Source organism: Eriocheir sinensis, chromosome 62, assembly GCF_024679095.1.
Source record: "Eriocheir sinensis breed Jianghai 21 chromosome 62, ASM2467909v1, whole genome shotgun sequence".
NCBI lineage: Eukaryota > Metazoa > Arthropoda > Malacostraca > Decapoda > Varunidae > Eriocheir > Eriocheir sinensis.
Window position 1 is genome coordinate 2,348,899 of NC_066570.1, and position 17,803 is coordinate 2,366,701.

Sequence of the window (17,803 nt, forward strand, 5' to 3'; positions counted from 1 at the left end):
GCAGTTCTCCTTTATTTTCCTTTTTTTCCCACACTTACATTGACCGCCGCCTTGGGAAAAAACGTCTTCATCCTTATTCTATTTACTGTGATGGATGAGGTTGACCCTGACAATGGCATACACTGGGAAGATGATTGGCAATTATTAAGCGTAGTCCATTATATACGCATATTGATGATTATGTAATTAACGTTTAAATCACAAAAACAGTGGGCTATATAGGTATAGATCATAGGAGAGATGTTTAAGAGTACGCCATTGAACGTTTTAATAATGAGATAAGACACAGGATGAGATAATATGGCCTTTCAACACATTAATTTGTAAAGGCGCATATGATAACGGGGCGAGATCGAGGATATATACTTAATTAATAACCCCGAAAATAACCAGATAAATGAATAGTTTGTATCTGAGAACACATATAGAGAAAGATTTACTACTCTGATCATGGAAAAAGAGATCAAATTAATATCTTCCCGTCTCGTGTTGAGATGAAAAAAAATATTAGTGCCGGTCGAGGCGAGGCGAGTTTCCCGAGGCTATAATTTTATATTTTAATTCATGAGGAAATTTCAACTTCAGTATTAATTTTGACGGGTAAGTATTAAAGGAACACTATAGTGAGAAGCACGAAAAATAGAAAAAAAACTCGAGAAGCCAGGTCCGGGCCTATACGTATATATATACCTATATATAGGGTTTTGCAAACATTAATAAAATCATCAATTAAAAAAATTTCAATCGAAGAATAAAAATAGAAACTAGAATAGAGAAAAAGAGAGCTTAATGGTCAGAAACGAGTTAACAGATGAGGCTTATTAATTATTGCATTTTAGGTGTTAAAAGATAAGAAAATTAGGTATATATATATAGGCGATAGCCGAGTAGATCAATTCTCTGCTCGAATATTAAACAATTGAACATAATATATGGAAGAAGAAAAAAAGAAAAGCTTATGGGCAAATATACCAGACTAAGCTCATGTTTGCTTTTTTGGTGAACAGAAAATAAAGGGAAGGGGGAGGAGGAGGAGGAGGAAGGGAGGAATGAAATCTCAGTGACTTAAACAATGCACATGAAAACACATGGAAGGGGAAAAAAATACAGGACTTCATGATAAAATATAAGCTACCAGACTACACCTATTTCCCCTTTATCCGTGGGTATATGATAAAGGGGAGGAGGGAAGGAGGAGGAGGAGGAGGGGGGAGTGAAATCTCAGAACAGAAGAATATATGGAAGGATAAAAAAATACAGGACCTCATGATAAAATATAAGCTATTAGACCACACCTATTATTCCTTTATTCGTGGATATATGATAAAGAAATGGAGGGGAGAGGAGAGAGGAGAGAGGGGAGGAGAGGGAAGAGGAGGAGGAGGAGGAGGGGGAAGAGGGTTTTCAGAAGAGGAGGAGAGGCTGCGGCCCAGTGCTTGGTGGTAATGGCTGCCATGGTATGAGACTACCGAGGATGGACGAGGCTCCGAGTCAAAACCAGCTGGCAGGGAGTGGAAGTCCGGCTGGTGTGGCCACTAGACAGAACCTAGAAGAGCCCAACCAACGGCTGCAGTACTCCATTCCGGGAATACTGCACTTCATCCAACATGAGTGGGCCAGATTTGAGATGGAGCGCTCGCAGTGGGAGTTGGAGAGGGCGGAGCTGCAGGTGTGTTTTCCGGCCTTTATTCCCCCCTGTGGCCCCTGCTGCACCCGTGGGAGTTATATTGTACTCTCCGCGGCAGGGTACGGGGGTGCAGGGGGGCCAGGAGGGCGGGAGGACATGAAATAAGGATGTAGACAGGACAGGGAGTATCATTGATTGACGGTGATCAGCTGTTGTCCAGTTGCCATACCCTCGCCTCCCTCAATCCCCTGCCTTAATTTCACGCCCCTGCCTCGCCCTAATGCCCCTGCCTTAACCCCATGCCCTTACCTCGCCCATATGCCCCTGCCTCACTTCCCTCATGCCCCTGGTTCAATCCCACGCCCCTGCCTTACCCTCACGCCCCTGCCTCACCCTCACGCCCCTGCCTCAATCCCACGCCCTCATGCCCCCTTCAAGCCCCTGCACCCAACTCGTGGCCTTACATGACCCCGAGATGTCAATGACCGCCCCTCCACCCCCCTCCAAGACCCCTTTTTCAGCAACAAAGGGTGGGGGCTGCGAGGGGACCATGCCCAGTCCAGGAATAGTAAAGGGGTCAGGATGAAAGGAATGGGATGCTATTTCCAGTAGTATGCAGAAGAGGGGAGGAATGTGACTGTCAGTGTTGTTGCCTGCTGCTAGATAGTGTGTGTGTGTGTGTGTGTGTGTGTTGGCTTGCTATAGTTATTATTATAAGTCATCAGTTGAGTCATAATTATATTTAGAATTATATAATACTTGACAATTGCAGTACTTGTCAAGCATACTCATCACATTCCCTACAGTTCACCATATTCAACACACATGATGCTCATTTCTCACTTGTAGAAAGCCTGTGGATCATTAGGAAACTGAGTGTCAATAGGTGCTTCATTACTAGTCACCTTAATGTGTGCATGATAAGTGTCAGCCTCTGTCCTGGGCTGTGTATTTACCTAGTTGTAGTATACAGGATTTGAGCCAAGCTTCATTTATAGTTGTAGAACTATTACATCATTCAAAAGGTGTTTGTACTATAGTTCTGATGGGGTTTTGTTGATTTATAACACATTTAACATGTTTTTGATGGAAATAAAAAGAGCAATGGGTAGAAAAAAACTCATTGCCTGTAGTATTCTACTCCCATTGAAATTAGAGAACACCAGGGCATGCTGCTGGGGCTGGTGATTTCTTGGGGCCATGCACAACCATGGGACTGAGGCTTGTGGTGAATTATGACAAATTTTCCTCATGTGAGACATGTGCATGGCTATATGGACATGGACTTGCCTCACATGCAAGATGGCTCAAGGATGTTGATGAATATATTGTACGGTTCTGTACTTAGACAGTTACATTGAAGAGGGCACAGGAAATACTTTAAGACAGCAAATACTATACAAGTAAAAAACTACCATTTCATAATAAATCTTTGATACAATAACAATTAAGGAAAATACTTAACGGTTGCATTTTATGCAATTCTTATGATAACTGTGGATGAAAATAGGGCCAAGAAAATGCTTATGTTCACCTAGTGATCCTTTATTTAGCAGAAGATAAGAAAGGGATGTATGCACTAATATTTGAGATTCGTTTTATGACACAACAAACATTTAATGAGGTAGTGATCAGATAGAAAGTCGGCTGACGTGTATTCTTACCTGGGGCTTACTGTCATTTGTCATGTGTGGGACTACATATCCCCTTCCCCCCCATCCCAGTCATGTGTTGGAGCCTAGGATCATAAAGGTAAAAAGAAAAGTGGGGGTTATACACTAAGCTGTGCTTTGTGTTGGCACTCATATCTGTCTCTTTGGCCCTTGATCCTGCGATGGGTAAGAACGTATTACCCCAGGACACAGGATAAGTGTGATGTCTGTGTTACCACAGAGTACATTCCCCAGGTTTCCCCAAAGTACCCATTTATTGACCAACCCAAAATGGATGAGATGGATTGTGCGCTGACTGCCTTGGCCAGGATCAAACCTGGTTTGCAGTATCATAGCTAAACGTGTTAACCACTACACCTTGAAGACTCATGGAGCCTCGGATATCCTGTCAAAAGTTCATGTGGCTGCATATTATGTGGTTGATAGACAGAATTAAAGTATTGCCTGAGTTTGTGGCGAGAAATACTTATTAGTTATATCTTTGTTAATTTTGGATACAAATTGGATGGATGAAAGTGAGTGAATGAAAAAAAGGTTTTGCATTGTAAGAATTAAAGGTGCGGAGTGTTAAAGGATGTTTGCTGTTATATGAAAGGATAGAATGTTTGAGAAATAGATAACAGTGAAAATGAATGTAATTATTGTAAAATTTAAACACTCAAATATGGATTAATAATTTTTCCCATGACAAAGTCTTTAAAGAGAGCAAGTAGAGGGTATGTAGCATTAAATGGCAGTGAATAGATAGGGAGAAGGATTATTGAAATGATCTTAAGGTTGATATAGTTATTAGAGAGCACCCTTTATCCACACTCCCACAAAGACCTTTAGATATTCAAAACTAAACTATTCAGATGGGGTTTGTATTATAGATTAGTTAATAGATGGGGTTGTATTAACTTTTGACACCTTTAAGCTGTTATAATTATTTTCTTATGGTAGAGAAAATAGACTTATGGCAAGAAAAATAATATAAAAATACCTACACTACACATTATCATAGAGAATATCAAAAAGAGGATGATGGAATAGCTTGTTTTTAGTTTATATAGGCTTTGATTTTCTTTGGTGGTAGTGTTACTGCAAGAGTGGGAGAGATGAAGCTTCCCTTTAATCATGACCCAGTTGTATTAGACTACTACTCTTTCAGGGGTAATGAATTGCCTGCTGTGTTAATGTATCACTGGGCACTGACTCATCAGAAGCCTTGGGTAGGGTCTGTTAACTAATTTGTACACAGCCTTCTAACTAGCGCTCAGATTAGATAGAATTGTACACTGGAAAATTGAACTGTGGTATAAATAACTTTTGCCTAAGTTTGACAGTAGTTTATTTCTATGCCTCAGATATATCTTATTGTGTATCTTTTGTAGTACAAGAGTCAGTGTGATGGTAAAACAGAATTATGAAAGAATGCCTGCAAGCAAAATGATTATAAAAAGTCTGCACCAAATTTATAAAACCCCTCATATGAAGTGTTATGTACCTCACAACACAGACTCAAAAAGTCTTGAGTACTGCAATAAAGATAAGGCAACAGAAGTCTGAGCCTGAGTGACCTTTGACTTTATTTCATCACAGGGGGCGAGAAGTAGTAAACCACCCACCCACAAGCTCACGTGTTCACCCCACCTTCTTTAATTGAATTGAATGTCAGTGGAGAGAAAATATATGTGTTTTATGTTCATACTTTTCCATGGATTATGAAAAGTCACTGTTCTGCCCACCCAGCAGTATTAACCTTGAATATTTTCTCTCCACCAATATTCAACTGAACTGAAGATATGTGAACACTTGTGCTTGTGAGTAAGTCCTTAGCAATTTACACATTTACCAATATATGTATTTAAACTATACATGCCCCCTTGGATGTGTGTGTGTGTGTGTGTGTGTGTGTGTGTGTGTGTGTGTGTGTGTGTATGCAGGTCTGTGTAAATACCTCCACTCTAGAAAGCTGAAAACACAGTAAAGATTATGTCATGGAAATGTTTGGTTAAGGCTCATGAAATTTAGTTCATCTTGCCCCCAGAAGAGTAGTAGTCCCAGTAAATGTTGACCCCCTAACCTTGACCTTGAAAGTATGAAAGATAGGTGGGAGTGGGAGTTGTTATGGTGTTGTATATTGTCTAATCCTGGGTGGGAGTTAGTTGTTATGGTGTTGTATATTGTCTAATCCTGGGTGGGAGTTAGTTGTTATGGTGTTGTATATTGTCTAATCCTGGGTGGGAGTGGGAGTTGTTATGGTGTTGTATATTGTCTAATCCTGGGTGGGAGTGGGAGTTGTTATGGTGTTGTATATCGTCTAATCCTGGGTGGGAGTGGGAGTTGTTATGGTGTTGTATATCGTCTAATCCTGGGTGGGAGTTAGTTGTTATGGTGTTGTGTATCGTCTAATCCTGGGTGGGAGTGGGAGTTGTTATGGTGTTGTATATCGTCTAATCCTGGGTGGGAGTTAGTTGTTATGGTGTTGTATATTGTCTAATCCTGGGTGGGAGTTAGTTGTTATGGTGTTTTATATCGTCTAATCTTGCCTACTCTTTAATTTGCAGGATATAGGGTAGATATATCACTTATTACTGTTGAAGATGAAGGTATTGTCATTATGATAATTGTGCGTTTTTCTCTCCCAGGCCAAGATTGCCTTCCTGAATGGGGAAAGGAAGGGGCAAGAGAACCTCAAAAATGATCTTGTCAGGAGGATAAAGATGCTTGAGTATGCCCTCAAGCAGGAAAGGTGAGGCTGCCACTCTGTACGCCTTGATGTAAGCAGTTGTGATTGGTAATGAGATGCCATGATTTATTCTGTACCCAAAGCAAACATGTGAAGCTTTATATGACAATGGTTTAATTCCCTAATTCTCTTGTGGTTGCAAAGACAAGACAAGGGCTAAATAAAATATATTAGAAAAAGAAAAAGTAAGAAAGGTGTTGCCATAAAAACATTGTTCTAATCTAGTTCAGGAGGTGTTGAGGTTCCCTTCCTGAATGAGTTTGTCAAAGGAAGAAGGAAATCAGTATCTTTTACCTGGCTTTCTTATTTTTATCTTTTATCATTTAAAATTGTGGCAAATGTTTCTCAACCTTATCTCTTATCTTATTTAACTTTTTTGTTTCTGAATGTCCAGCTAATGTTACTCCTATTGAAGAATTCGTTGATTCTACTCAGTAAGAATGAATATTAACCCCATAAACTTGATCTTAAACGAAAATTGGTCAAATAATTTATGAACCACCATGGGAATAACTTTTGACCCTTCTTGCCTACCCCCAGGGCCAAGTACCACAAACTGAAGTATGGAACAGAGCTGGTGCAGGGGGATATGAACCCCCCGGTGGAGGAGGGTGGGGAGGAAGTGCGTGTGGACCCAGACACCATCCTCTCCACCAACACCAATGTCTCCTGGAAGCAGTCACGGCATCTTCTTAGACAGTGAGTATGGCTGACACTCCCGAAGGCATTCAATGTTTTTGTTGACTCCTCCATTTCTGCCAATTCATACTTTCTGTCCCTAAGTTTTGCTCCCCAGTCTTGTCCTTTGGTGCTGGATGCTACTCTTGATTTGCTGATGAAGTTTTATGAACAGCAATTCTTTTATGCTGTCAGTACTCTTTGCATGTATACAAACTTCAGTCTAATACATCACATCCTCTTCATAGCAGGGTTCCAAATTTATTTGTCTATCCCAACTAGGTATTCCTCAGCACAACATTTGTTATTGCTTCACCCAGGGAGATGTACATCCCAGTCCTAGAGGTTCTTTTTCCCAAGAATTGTTCATGCCCTGAATTGCCTGCTGTTTGATATAAGCAATGCTGAGAATGTTAACACAATTAAGTCAAAACTTGATATTTTTACCGTAGTGTTAACATAATCATATATATTAACCCTCAGTCTGTAATGCTTTCATGAGATAATTTACATCTAACGCAAAATGTTGCTTCAGTTATTCTACATTTTTTAATATGTGAACCTGTCAGTTAGTTGGATTGTACTTTATCTCTTTATCCTCTTTTCTCTGTGTCTTAGATGTGCCAGGGCTATAGATGTAATTTATAGCATATATACTCCTTCAGCTTTGCCTATTGCACTGTGTTTAATAATAACAATAATAATAACAATGATAAGGATAATTATAATGAGAGGTAGATTTATTTAATTTTTCTGCCCCCAACTAATCCCCCTACTAATCTCTTTTCATGTCCTATGCTCCCTTCAGCTGTACCCAACATAGCACTGTCAGATAGTCTATTCTACTACCTATACAATCTTGTGACACTGTTTCAACTATGCTCTGCTTGAAGACATTATCTGTTTCATCATACATCTGCCAGGATAGTGTACTCAAACTCAGCTCTTAGTGCAACAATTTTAGAGTTATTAAAAGGAAATCATTTTGTTTCAGATACCTTCAGGAGATTGGGTACACGGACACCATCATTGACCTGCGGAGCAACAGGGTGAGGTAAGTGTCTTGAAGGAGTTGCTTTGGACTTGAGGAGAATCACTACACGGATTGGAATATGAAAGAAGTGAATGAAGTTTTGAGGTTAGCAAAGGCAGGAGTAAAAGAAAACATTGGAATCATTAATAGCATAATAGCATAGCAGTTTTGAATTGGATAGCATGCCGATGAAATTAGCAAGTATTCATATTTTGCATTAACCTGAGCTGATCATCACTTGACTTGTGCACCCGCAGGTCTTTGCTTGGGATCAGCAGCGGCGAGAATGAGGAAAATCACAACAACGCCCCAGCAGTGAACGGCTCCGACACCACCAAGCGCCAGCCGGACCCCAATCGCTGGAATGTTTCTAAAAAGGTGCCTTGATGCTTCCCAGTTGACACTTTCTTTGGCATACCTCCTTTACACACAACATCCCACCTCTCCCATACTGCAACACACCTTATCATATTGTGTCACACCGCCCTTATAACATAGTTGCAATGCCGTGACTACATACCCTAATAAATAATAGGATAACTACCCCTCAAAATAGTATACTTTCTTTGGCGTATCTCCTTTACACACGTCCCACCATTCTACAACACACATTATCATATTGCATCACACCACCCCTAAATGATAGACTTTTCACTTTGGATCATAAGGTACTTTATTTCAGTTTATACAGTATGCTGCACCACCATATATTGCTTTGCTCCAGTATCATGCTGGTTAACCCTTTTCACGCACCAAAAGTTTAATAAGTTTCTCTTTTCACTGCGACAGCCGTCTGAGGCTCCCTAGGGGGCCTTGCGGAATGGCCTGCTTGTACGGCAAAAATTTTTATCATGATGATTTCACCCACGAGTATTCTTTTTTCTGGCATTATTACATAGCGTTGGTTTTGGAAGAGGTTATTCTGCCTTATGAAAAAAAAAGAAAAAAAAAGCAAATAAATAGCGAAGTTTACCGACTGAAAAAAACAATTTAAATGGACGACCGTCACGCTCACAGGCTGCCTGCTGAGAGGCAACCAAACCATGGGCAATTATCACTTCAAATCCAACGGCACGAAAGAGTTGACAATTAGTTTAGTTTATTGGTCTAGCTTGGATCTTTGACGCGAAAAAATATGACGCGATTTTGAAAGATTCTTTATTTTTGGTGAATTTTTAAAGTTTTGGACGTGATTCGAGTCAAAAGCTGATATAGATGATTTCGTTTTGACGTGAATCGCGTCGTAGTGCGTGAAAGGGTTAACAAACCATAAAATCAACGCAACACATCTAACACTAGTCACACACATCACACTTGTGCCACTCTACTCCTTTTCTTATTTCTGCTGTGCACCACATGAGCCAACTTTTAGAAAAGCTGAGTGTGTTGCTGCTCTAATATAACACAATATATCTCTTGTCTCCTCCAGCCACAGTCAACTTTAGAGGCTCAGATACGGGATGCAGAGAAGGCAGTCATGGATAACTTTGACTTCCTACAAAATGAAGGTTAGACTTAGTGTGTGTGTGAGTGTGTGTGTTTGCGTGTATTAATGCGTGAGTGCGTGCCAGTGTGCAGGGGTGGGAAAATATGAGTGCATGGTATGTATGTTCTTGTGTGCAGTACGGAAGTGAAGACATGAAAGGTAGTGTGAAAAAAGTGATAGTTTGAGTGCTATAAATCTGAGAACAGTGACAAAAAGATAAGTGAAGTGATGCGATTGAAAAACAATTGTGTGATGAAGCAGATGAAAGGATTAAGATAAAGGGGACCAGTGAAGTGATTCAAGGCATTATAGTCATAAAACAAAGAAATTTGGCTTTGTCTCAGTACTATGAACAAAAGCTGTTGCAGACTGTGGACTGCTCCATACCTCTTTGTAACTTAATGTTAGATTATTATTAGACACAATGTATTTTCCCCTTGCCCTTATGATACCTTCCACTGATTTGAAAATTGTAGAGGCCCAGAATTGGGCGAGGCCATGATGTCAAACTAATTTGTTTGTCTTTTCACTGCCCTGGTGTCTCCTTGTTATGTAAAATTTTTATCCATAAGAATAAGGCTCTTCCTGGCTTATAGTAAACCCTCGCTTTAACAAGCCAATCGGGGGAAGGGATGGCGTTATAGCTGAAAATCCGTTATTTTTGAGGAATCCGAACTTTGCTCATTATATGAGCTGAAAGTTCGCTATTTACGACTTTCAGTATATACTGAAGTTTCTTCATTATATAACATGAAAGGCAAGGCACAGAAGGATGAGAGCCAAGGTGTTTACAGTTGGGTGGACAAAGCTAGACTGACAAGATGTGCACCGCCAGGTTGGCTGTCTTTCCACCGCCGCCAATTGACGTGTGTGTACATGTTTGGCCAGCTGAAATTTATTATAATGAGGTCTGTAAAAGTGAGGGTTTACTGTGCTTGGTGACTTGTGTGATGGTGATGTATTGTACTGTTTAGGATAGCAGGGCGGGGGTGAATGGTGTGCATTTCCTCTGCTGGAGGTGCTGCAGTGAAGGAAACGTGGATAAGTGAAGAGGCAGGAAAGGGAGGAGGGTGGATGGCAGGAATCAGCTGATCAAGAGCTTGCTTTGTTTAAAATTACCCCCCTAAAATAAAATTGGTAAAGTGAATCTGGCTTTCATTAAGTGCAAGGATAGTAAAATGCGTTGTTGCCGGTACTCATTTAGAGGCCGATCCCCGTAATTTAGGCCCAGTGAGGGAGGGAGAGAGAGAGAGAGAGAGAAAGAGAGTGTTTTCTGCATTTCCAGGGGCAGATGCCATACATTCTTCTTTCAATCACAGAGATGGAGATGGATGATGATGACGAGGAGGATGCTGAAGAGGAGGAAGACGTGCGTAACCTCAAGAGTCCGAAAGTTGCCAAGGTGGTAAGTGTTCCCTCTCTTCCTCTCTCTACTTTCGCCAATACTTAAACTTAAAAAAGGCAAGGGAAGAGAGGGGCCTGAAAATAACAATATGAGATAATGTCATCACAATCATTTCTTTCTAAATTACTCTCCTATGGATTCTATCCTTCTCTCTACTTTCATCTCCAGTTTCCTTTTAGGCCGATCTATCTCTGCTGTGGTTGACAATCACTTCTACAGCCAAACCTCAATAGTGGTGTTCTGCAGGGCTTTGTTCAATCTTACACTCTATTGTTCATAATGATCTTTCCAAAACAAACTGTCCTATCCACTCTCCTAACTACTCTGCTTTACTCAACATTTTTTTAACAAAAGACCCCCCTAACAGGAGTTGCAAAACTCAAGGCTGGAAACTACAGAATTCTTAACCTCTGATCTTACTATCATTATTGAATAGGACAGAAGGAACTTGGTGTTCTTTGATGCTTCAAAAAGTCAATTTCTCCACATGACAACTAGACACAGTTGATGTTCTTTGATGCTTCAAAAACTCTATTTCTCCACCTGACAACTAGACACAGTTTTCCAGACATCAATCTCCTCCTTTTAAACCCATTGAGCCCCACCAATAATACGTAGTGCGGTAACACTCGGACCTGCCAATTTTTTTGATAATTTTTTCTTGAAAATCTATTGGAATGACGTAGTTATAACACCTGAAGCACATAAAATCACTCACCATAGCCACAGAACACGCAGAACATACTTACTGAGAGAGGGTGTGTTCTGTGTGTCATCCCTAGTGGCAGGGCGGGAGGTGCGGCGTTGCCAGGTATCCGTCAGCATCAAACGTCATGCAGTGGTTTCTTCCTACATAACATGAGAGTTGTATGTGGCACATAGGAGTCACAGCACAATGCCCTTATAATGTTTCAGAGTACAGATACAGTTTTTATAGTAACATGCAACTCTTCTTTCTGTGAAACTTTGGCACAACAACTTAGTTGCATGTTGGTTGTAATGGTGACAGGGCAGCCTTGTTGTGTCTCTGCCAGCCAGCTGTGATGCTTATAGTTTGTACCTAACTCCCGAAACATGGAAAAAGGTCATCATCATCATCATCATCTGAGGTGATGGTGGGGTGGTGATGGAGGGTACGAGTGTGCACTCACGCTGAAACAACATCGGGACGTAGGTAAGATTGAAGGCTCCATTTCCTCCAAATCCTCTGCTGCAGGGACATATTCTTGCCTGGAAGAGGCATCAGAGGCTCTGCCAATGTACTCATCAGACTAACACCACTTCTAAAGCCCCATCTTGGGAGGGAATGACCTCTCCCTGGCCGGGGCATAGAGTGCAGTCAGACATTTTTGCACCCCCCCTGTACAAAGCATGGTCTGAGGATATTCTACTGCGAGTTACATATGAGAGGGGGAGTAAGTTTCTAAGTAGTGTATACTTGCCCTGTAGCCTGACTCATTATGTGTGAATATAAAAACCCTATGATCATTATGTATGGAGACAGAGGGTCGAGAAGTTGTGATGGCGGAGAGGCGTCATCGGGGCTGCGTGTTACACACATACACGACGGATCAGAGTCGTCAGCGGGGCTATGCGGGTTAAGGACACTTAACATGCTTGGTCTGTCCATAACTCAAAATCTCAACTGGAAACTCTGCATATCATCTCTTACTATACCAGCTGCCTCGCAGTTAGGTGTTCTGTATAGTCTACCATTTTTTTCCCCTTCCTAGGTGCTATTCATATACAAGGTTCTTGTCTGCCCTTATATAGAGTATGCATCTCATGTGTGTGTAGGGGGCTCCACACACATAACCCCTTTGGATAGAGTAGAGTTAAGGGGTTTTCTCATCAGCTTCCCCCTCCTAACAGACTTCTACCTCTTAAATTCTGCTGCAGTGTCGCCTCCTTATCTTCTATCAATATTTTCATGATAACTGCATCTCTGAACTTGCTAATTGCATTCCTCCACTCCTTCCGTGACCCCACTGCACATAACTTTCTACTCCAGCTCACCCCTATGCTATCCAAATTTCAAGTTAACCAGCATCATTCTTTCATCCCTTTGGCTGATAAACTCAGAAAAAGCCTTCTTTTGTCTGTGTTTTCTTCTTCCTATGAGTTGAACACTTTAATAAGGGGAGTATCAGGACACCTCCAATGGATTTTGATTCTCTTTTAACTACTTTCACTGTCCTTTATTTGTGGAAGCAGCACCAGTAGGCTTTTTCATGTCTTTTTTTATCCTTGTGCTGCCTCCTGGGGGAAAACAAAGAAAAAATAATAATAGAGTTTGCAGGAGAGTAATGGCTATTGACAGTTGTATGAGGGGTGTTTATTTTATATTTAAGGTAAGTTTTGATTTAACAGTCAGGATTAGTATGTAGCATAATCTTATCTCCTTATCTAAAGAAGCCAGGAAATTGGAGGTGTAAAGGTCAGTCAAAATGTTTATAGCAAGCATGAAAGGGTTACCGTACCTTGTGAAAGTTGTGAAAACTAGTTCTTTTTGTTGTTTGAGATTATTCATGACAATAATTGAAGTCATGTAGCATTTCATTGTTATTTATTTTAGTTATTTTTTATTTATGACCAAATTTGGATTAACTATGTTGCCTCATATTCATTGGGTCATTAGGTAATATAGGTATTGTACAGTTTTGTATGTCATCATAATTTCATCGACACCTGTTCCTAGGAGCTCCCACCAGGGGATGGTCACGGCAGAAGAGTTTTCATCTTTCTCTATCCAGACACTCCCTCCTTGCCTGCTCAAAGTTTCTCAAGGATCTTTCACCCCTCTCCCTATCGTACTCTTGCACCTTATCTCTCCATTTCACTGGAGGTCATCCTCTAACATTCCCTCCCTCTATCTTACATACACCCTTCTGGTTATCTTACTCTCCTCCATTTGCTTCATGTGGCCAAACCACTTTAAAGTCTGTCGCTTCACTCCTTCCACCACTCCACACTTCTTCCCTTCACCCACGTGACACATTCCAAAACGCTCATAGACACTTTCATTACTCATTCCATCCATTCTACTCACATCACAAGCACTCCTCAAATAACTCATTTCCACTGCCTGCACTCTAGACCTCTGACTTTCATTCCAGGGCCACATTTCACTAATAGTGAGGGTTGGTACTATTATTGTATTTCTCAAATCCCTCTTTACCTCCATGCTCACACTTCTGCCATTCATGATTTGTCCCAAAGACCCTACCACCCTTCTTCCTTACAATGCCCTTTCTCTTGTCTCTCCCTCCGTACCAAACCATCACTTTACTTTTGTTGACATTTACTTTCAGCTTTCTCCTTTTACAGACACTATCAAAAACACTGACCAAATTTTGTAATTCACTTTCATTTTCTGCAATGAGCACTGTGTCATCAGCAAATAATATTGAATTCAGTACCCACTTCCTTCCCTCAGCGTACATTTTTACTCCAACTTCCCCCACTTTGCCCTTCATTTCTCTCATAACACCATCTATAAATATTGAACAACCATGGTGACATGACACACCCTGCCTTAAGCCCACTTTTATCTCAAAATGTTCACTTGTTTCTCCACTAATTTTGATACATGTCAGATATATCCTCATAGAAGGACTTTATTGCACTAAGCAGTTTTCATCCCACACCATATATCTTTAAAACATCCCACAATGCAATCCAATCGACTCTTGTCATAAGCTTTTTCCAAATCCATGAAGGCAGCGTATAGTTTCTTTCCTTTTGCTATTATTTTTTCTACTACCATCCTGAAAGAAAATATCTGATCCACACATCCTCTTCCCCTCCTGAAGCCTCCTTGTTCTTCACTGATTTTCTCTTCTGTAAGTCTTTGCACCCTCTCTATTATGACTTCCATATATCTTTCTGGGTATACTCAGCTCCCTACTATAGCTCCCACACTCCCCTCTCCTGCCCTTCCCCTTGTAAATTGGTACAATGATAGCTTTTGTCCAGTCTGCTCCCCCCCCCCTCTGCCCATGCTACTTCACATATCTTGACTATCCACTTAAAAACTTCATCTCCTCCACACTTCAACATTTGTATGTGTAAAGAATTAAATTGAATATAATAATTAATAATAATGATAATCATATTGATTATGCACCTAAATAGGTGTGTTATGCACCTATACAGGTGCACTGTTCATTATCCATCAAGATTGAGATGAAGATAACTGGCAATAGTAGTTATAAAAGAACGACAGAAAGAATACGCTACTTTTATACCTGTGCTAACGCTGCAGTCTAATGCCGTGCTGGTGTGTCCTCAGACCCTGGATGTGGATGATGTTGACGGGGATTCGGTGGAGCTGGACCATGAATTTCGCTTCCTGCCTGACGTGGAGGACACCTCACGTAAGTCACCACTTGCTGCTTGCACACCCTGGCAGCAGCACTTTCATTTGTGCGTGTTTGGGTGTGTGGTTGTGTGTGAGACTATGTGCCAGAGGGATGGGATGTGTGTTTATTGGTCTGATTCAGTTTGAAGGAGCCCTTGGACAGCTAATTAGATGTTGAGATGTTTGTGTTTGTTGAGGAGATGAATTTACTTGAGTGGGTACACTTGAGTGATTCTACCTACTCTATAGGATTATTTCCAAAGTATGATAGCCAAGTTCTGTGACTGAAACTTGGTTTAACCATGCAGGGTGCAAGGAGCACTGTATTGGTGGTGCAGGGAGGATGTCTCACTTTGCTGAGGTTGCCTGTGAAGGGAAACAAACAGCAGTGTCTTTGTAATTTTTCATTGAAAGGAATCATTCTTGGCACCAATTGCATTTGTAATGAAAAGTATTCAGTTGGCAAGTAAGAAAAAGGTTTTCCAGATGAAGCAATCATCCTCTGTGAAGGTGTATGTTGTCTACAGTTGCAGGTGTTATGTTTTTCTGCAAGTTGTGGGTTACCCTGAGCTCTCCCATAGGGTGTGTGCATTGGCGTAGCTTCAGCTTCATGGGTAGGTTGTGACTAGCCAGTGATGGCCCAGGATACCCACTAGTGATGTCAGGCCAAGGGAAGACACCTTCTCTGTGAAGTAGAAAAGATACTTTAAGGACATTGTCTTTGCAGCACATACTGTTTTACACACGTATAGTCTTGATTTCACTAATTGGCATTTCCTTCCCAAAATTTAATATTAATTCATGGTATTGCATGAAAGCTGTGGTTAATTATGATGGAGCTTATTTATCCCTCACTGTGCCTATGCTGTCTAATGAGACATGGTTAGCCACAAGAGGTATTCCCGTAGTAAAATGTAGAAAGTCACAACTTTATTTTATTTTTCAGTTAGCCGTGACACTTGGGTAATGGTAGTTAGTGGCAAAAGTTAGCATCATTTTCAGTCAGTCGTTAATCCTCATCACCTCATCATCCCATGAAAGAAGAGTTGTGTGACTTCTGGCTGTGGGTGGTTCATCCCTTGGTTGTACCTCAACTCTCTATGGTGGAGTATTATGACTGACTGTGCCCAGAGTTGTACTTAACTTGGGAATGCTGAGTCTGCCTATGGAATATTTATTGCTTTATGCTTTATTTATCTTACAAATCAAATATTGTCTTCCATTTGTGGCTGACAGAACTCCTTTCATTGTGATAAAATGATTTAGGTGATGTTAAGGAAGTCTTTGTTTGTGAGAGTACCTATATCATGGACACATGTTCACTCATTTACATTTGGTCCACAAGGACGCTGTGAAAGATTCACTTTGCTTAATGCCATTTGGCTCCTTCACCTTCCCACTGGAGTCTCCTCATGTTCTTGTTTTTTTCTAAAAGATCAGAAAAGATGATAATGAAATTAGAATGACCTTTAGTCTTTGTACTAAAAAGGTATTTACATAGTTGTTTTTCACTTTGTTACTTGCTACAATAGGAGACTGGCAGGAGGAATATTTACAAGGTAAATGTGATCAGTTAAGACTGTCCCTTGTAGTCTGTCTTGGCCCATCATACACAAATCTCAGAGCCAAGTTCATGTTGATTCCCAAGGTTAAAATCCTGCCCTGCTGTGACGTCATAAAACACCAACCTGCGACTGCTGCAGCTAGCCTGAGTTACCTAGTTTAGGGAGGACGGTACATGCCTGCTTCATTACCATGTGTTTGCATGTATTTCTCAGTGTTTTGTTACATAATATTTTGGTACTGACTTCACCTTATTTTTGTATATAGTTCCATAGTGAACAACCTTGTCTGCATTCAGTAATCATTTGATGACTTAGAATCATGCAGTCTAGTTGACTGTGGGAACTCTTGACCGACCTCGCATTCTGCCTCTCATGGACCCATGCTCATACTAAGCTTGCTTGGTTGTAAGGGAACAACACCATCAAGTAGGAAACCCTCCTTTTTTATGCCTTTAGTGATTGTGGCCAAAATCAAGTTGCCAATATAGGCAAAAGAGGAGACCTCTCCTGGGGCTGTGGTCTTTAAGGTTAACTTTTCAAAATTAGGTAGGCAAAACAATGCAATGTTAATAGAAAAAGAGGTTTAAGGTAAGTATATATATATATATATATATATATATATATATATATATATATATATATATATATATATATATATATATATATATATATATATATATATATATATATATATATATATATATATATATATATATATATATATATATATATATATATATATATATATATATAGGTATGCACACACTACTGGGTGGTTGTTTGGAAGCCATGATGCATTCTGATGAGATAGCAGCATGTTTTTTTTCAAATGTTTTGCTTCACTGTTAGTTATATAACCAGAAACTCAATAAAGCAAGTAGTAAAAGGAGAGTGAATGGATAAAGGGTTGATATATTTAAGTGTGCATTTGGATTGTATTCCATAAATCATGCTGTATTTTATTTTTACACAACCACCTGTAAGAAGTTTTATCTTCTGCCTGTGCTTGAATCCAAGCAATACCACAAGAACCAAAACTAAGCCAAGCACAACACAACCACAAGAACCTCAGCAACACCATCCTTCAATTTGTGATCAGCTTTGTGATATCAGTGACTTATAAAAGGAGAGCTTTTATAACTCGTGAAAAAAGGAGGGTTTACTGTATAACAGCTTGATTAAACAGTCATTTAGTTGTAGGCTCTTAGGTTCATGCGTGAGCTTCCTTGTGTTGTTTTGCATTTT

The 17,803-nt window shown here is 40.3% G+C and overlaps 1 protein-coding gene across 1 annotated transcript in view; it reads left to right on the forward strand.

Annotated features, from left to right (window-relative positions):
- The first annotated feature begins 1,417 nt into the window (after window positions 1–1,417).
- Window positions 1,418–17,803, forward strand: part of LOC126986633 (striatin-3-like) — a 28,783-nt gene continuing 12,397 nt past the window's right edge. The window contains exons 1-8 of the mRNA XM_050842906.1: window positions 1,418–1,669; window positions 5,931–6,034; window positions 6,572–6,730; window positions 7,704–7,763; window positions 8,000–8,120; window positions 9,172–9,250; window positions 10,548–10,633; window positions 14,925–15,009. Of these exons, the coding sequence (XP_050698863.1) occupies window positions 1,460–1,669; window positions 5,931–6,034; window positions 6,572–6,730; window positions 7,704–7,763; window positions 8,000–8,120; window positions 9,172–9,250; window positions 10,548–10,633; window positions 14,925–15,009 (904 nt within the window). The 5' untranslated portion in view covers window positions 1,418–1,459. The remainder of the gene's footprint in view (window positions 1,670–5,930; window positions 6,035–6,571; window positions 6,731–7,703; window positions 7,764–7,999; window positions 8,121–9,171; window positions 9,251–10,547; window positions 10,634–14,924; window positions 15,010–17,803) is intronic.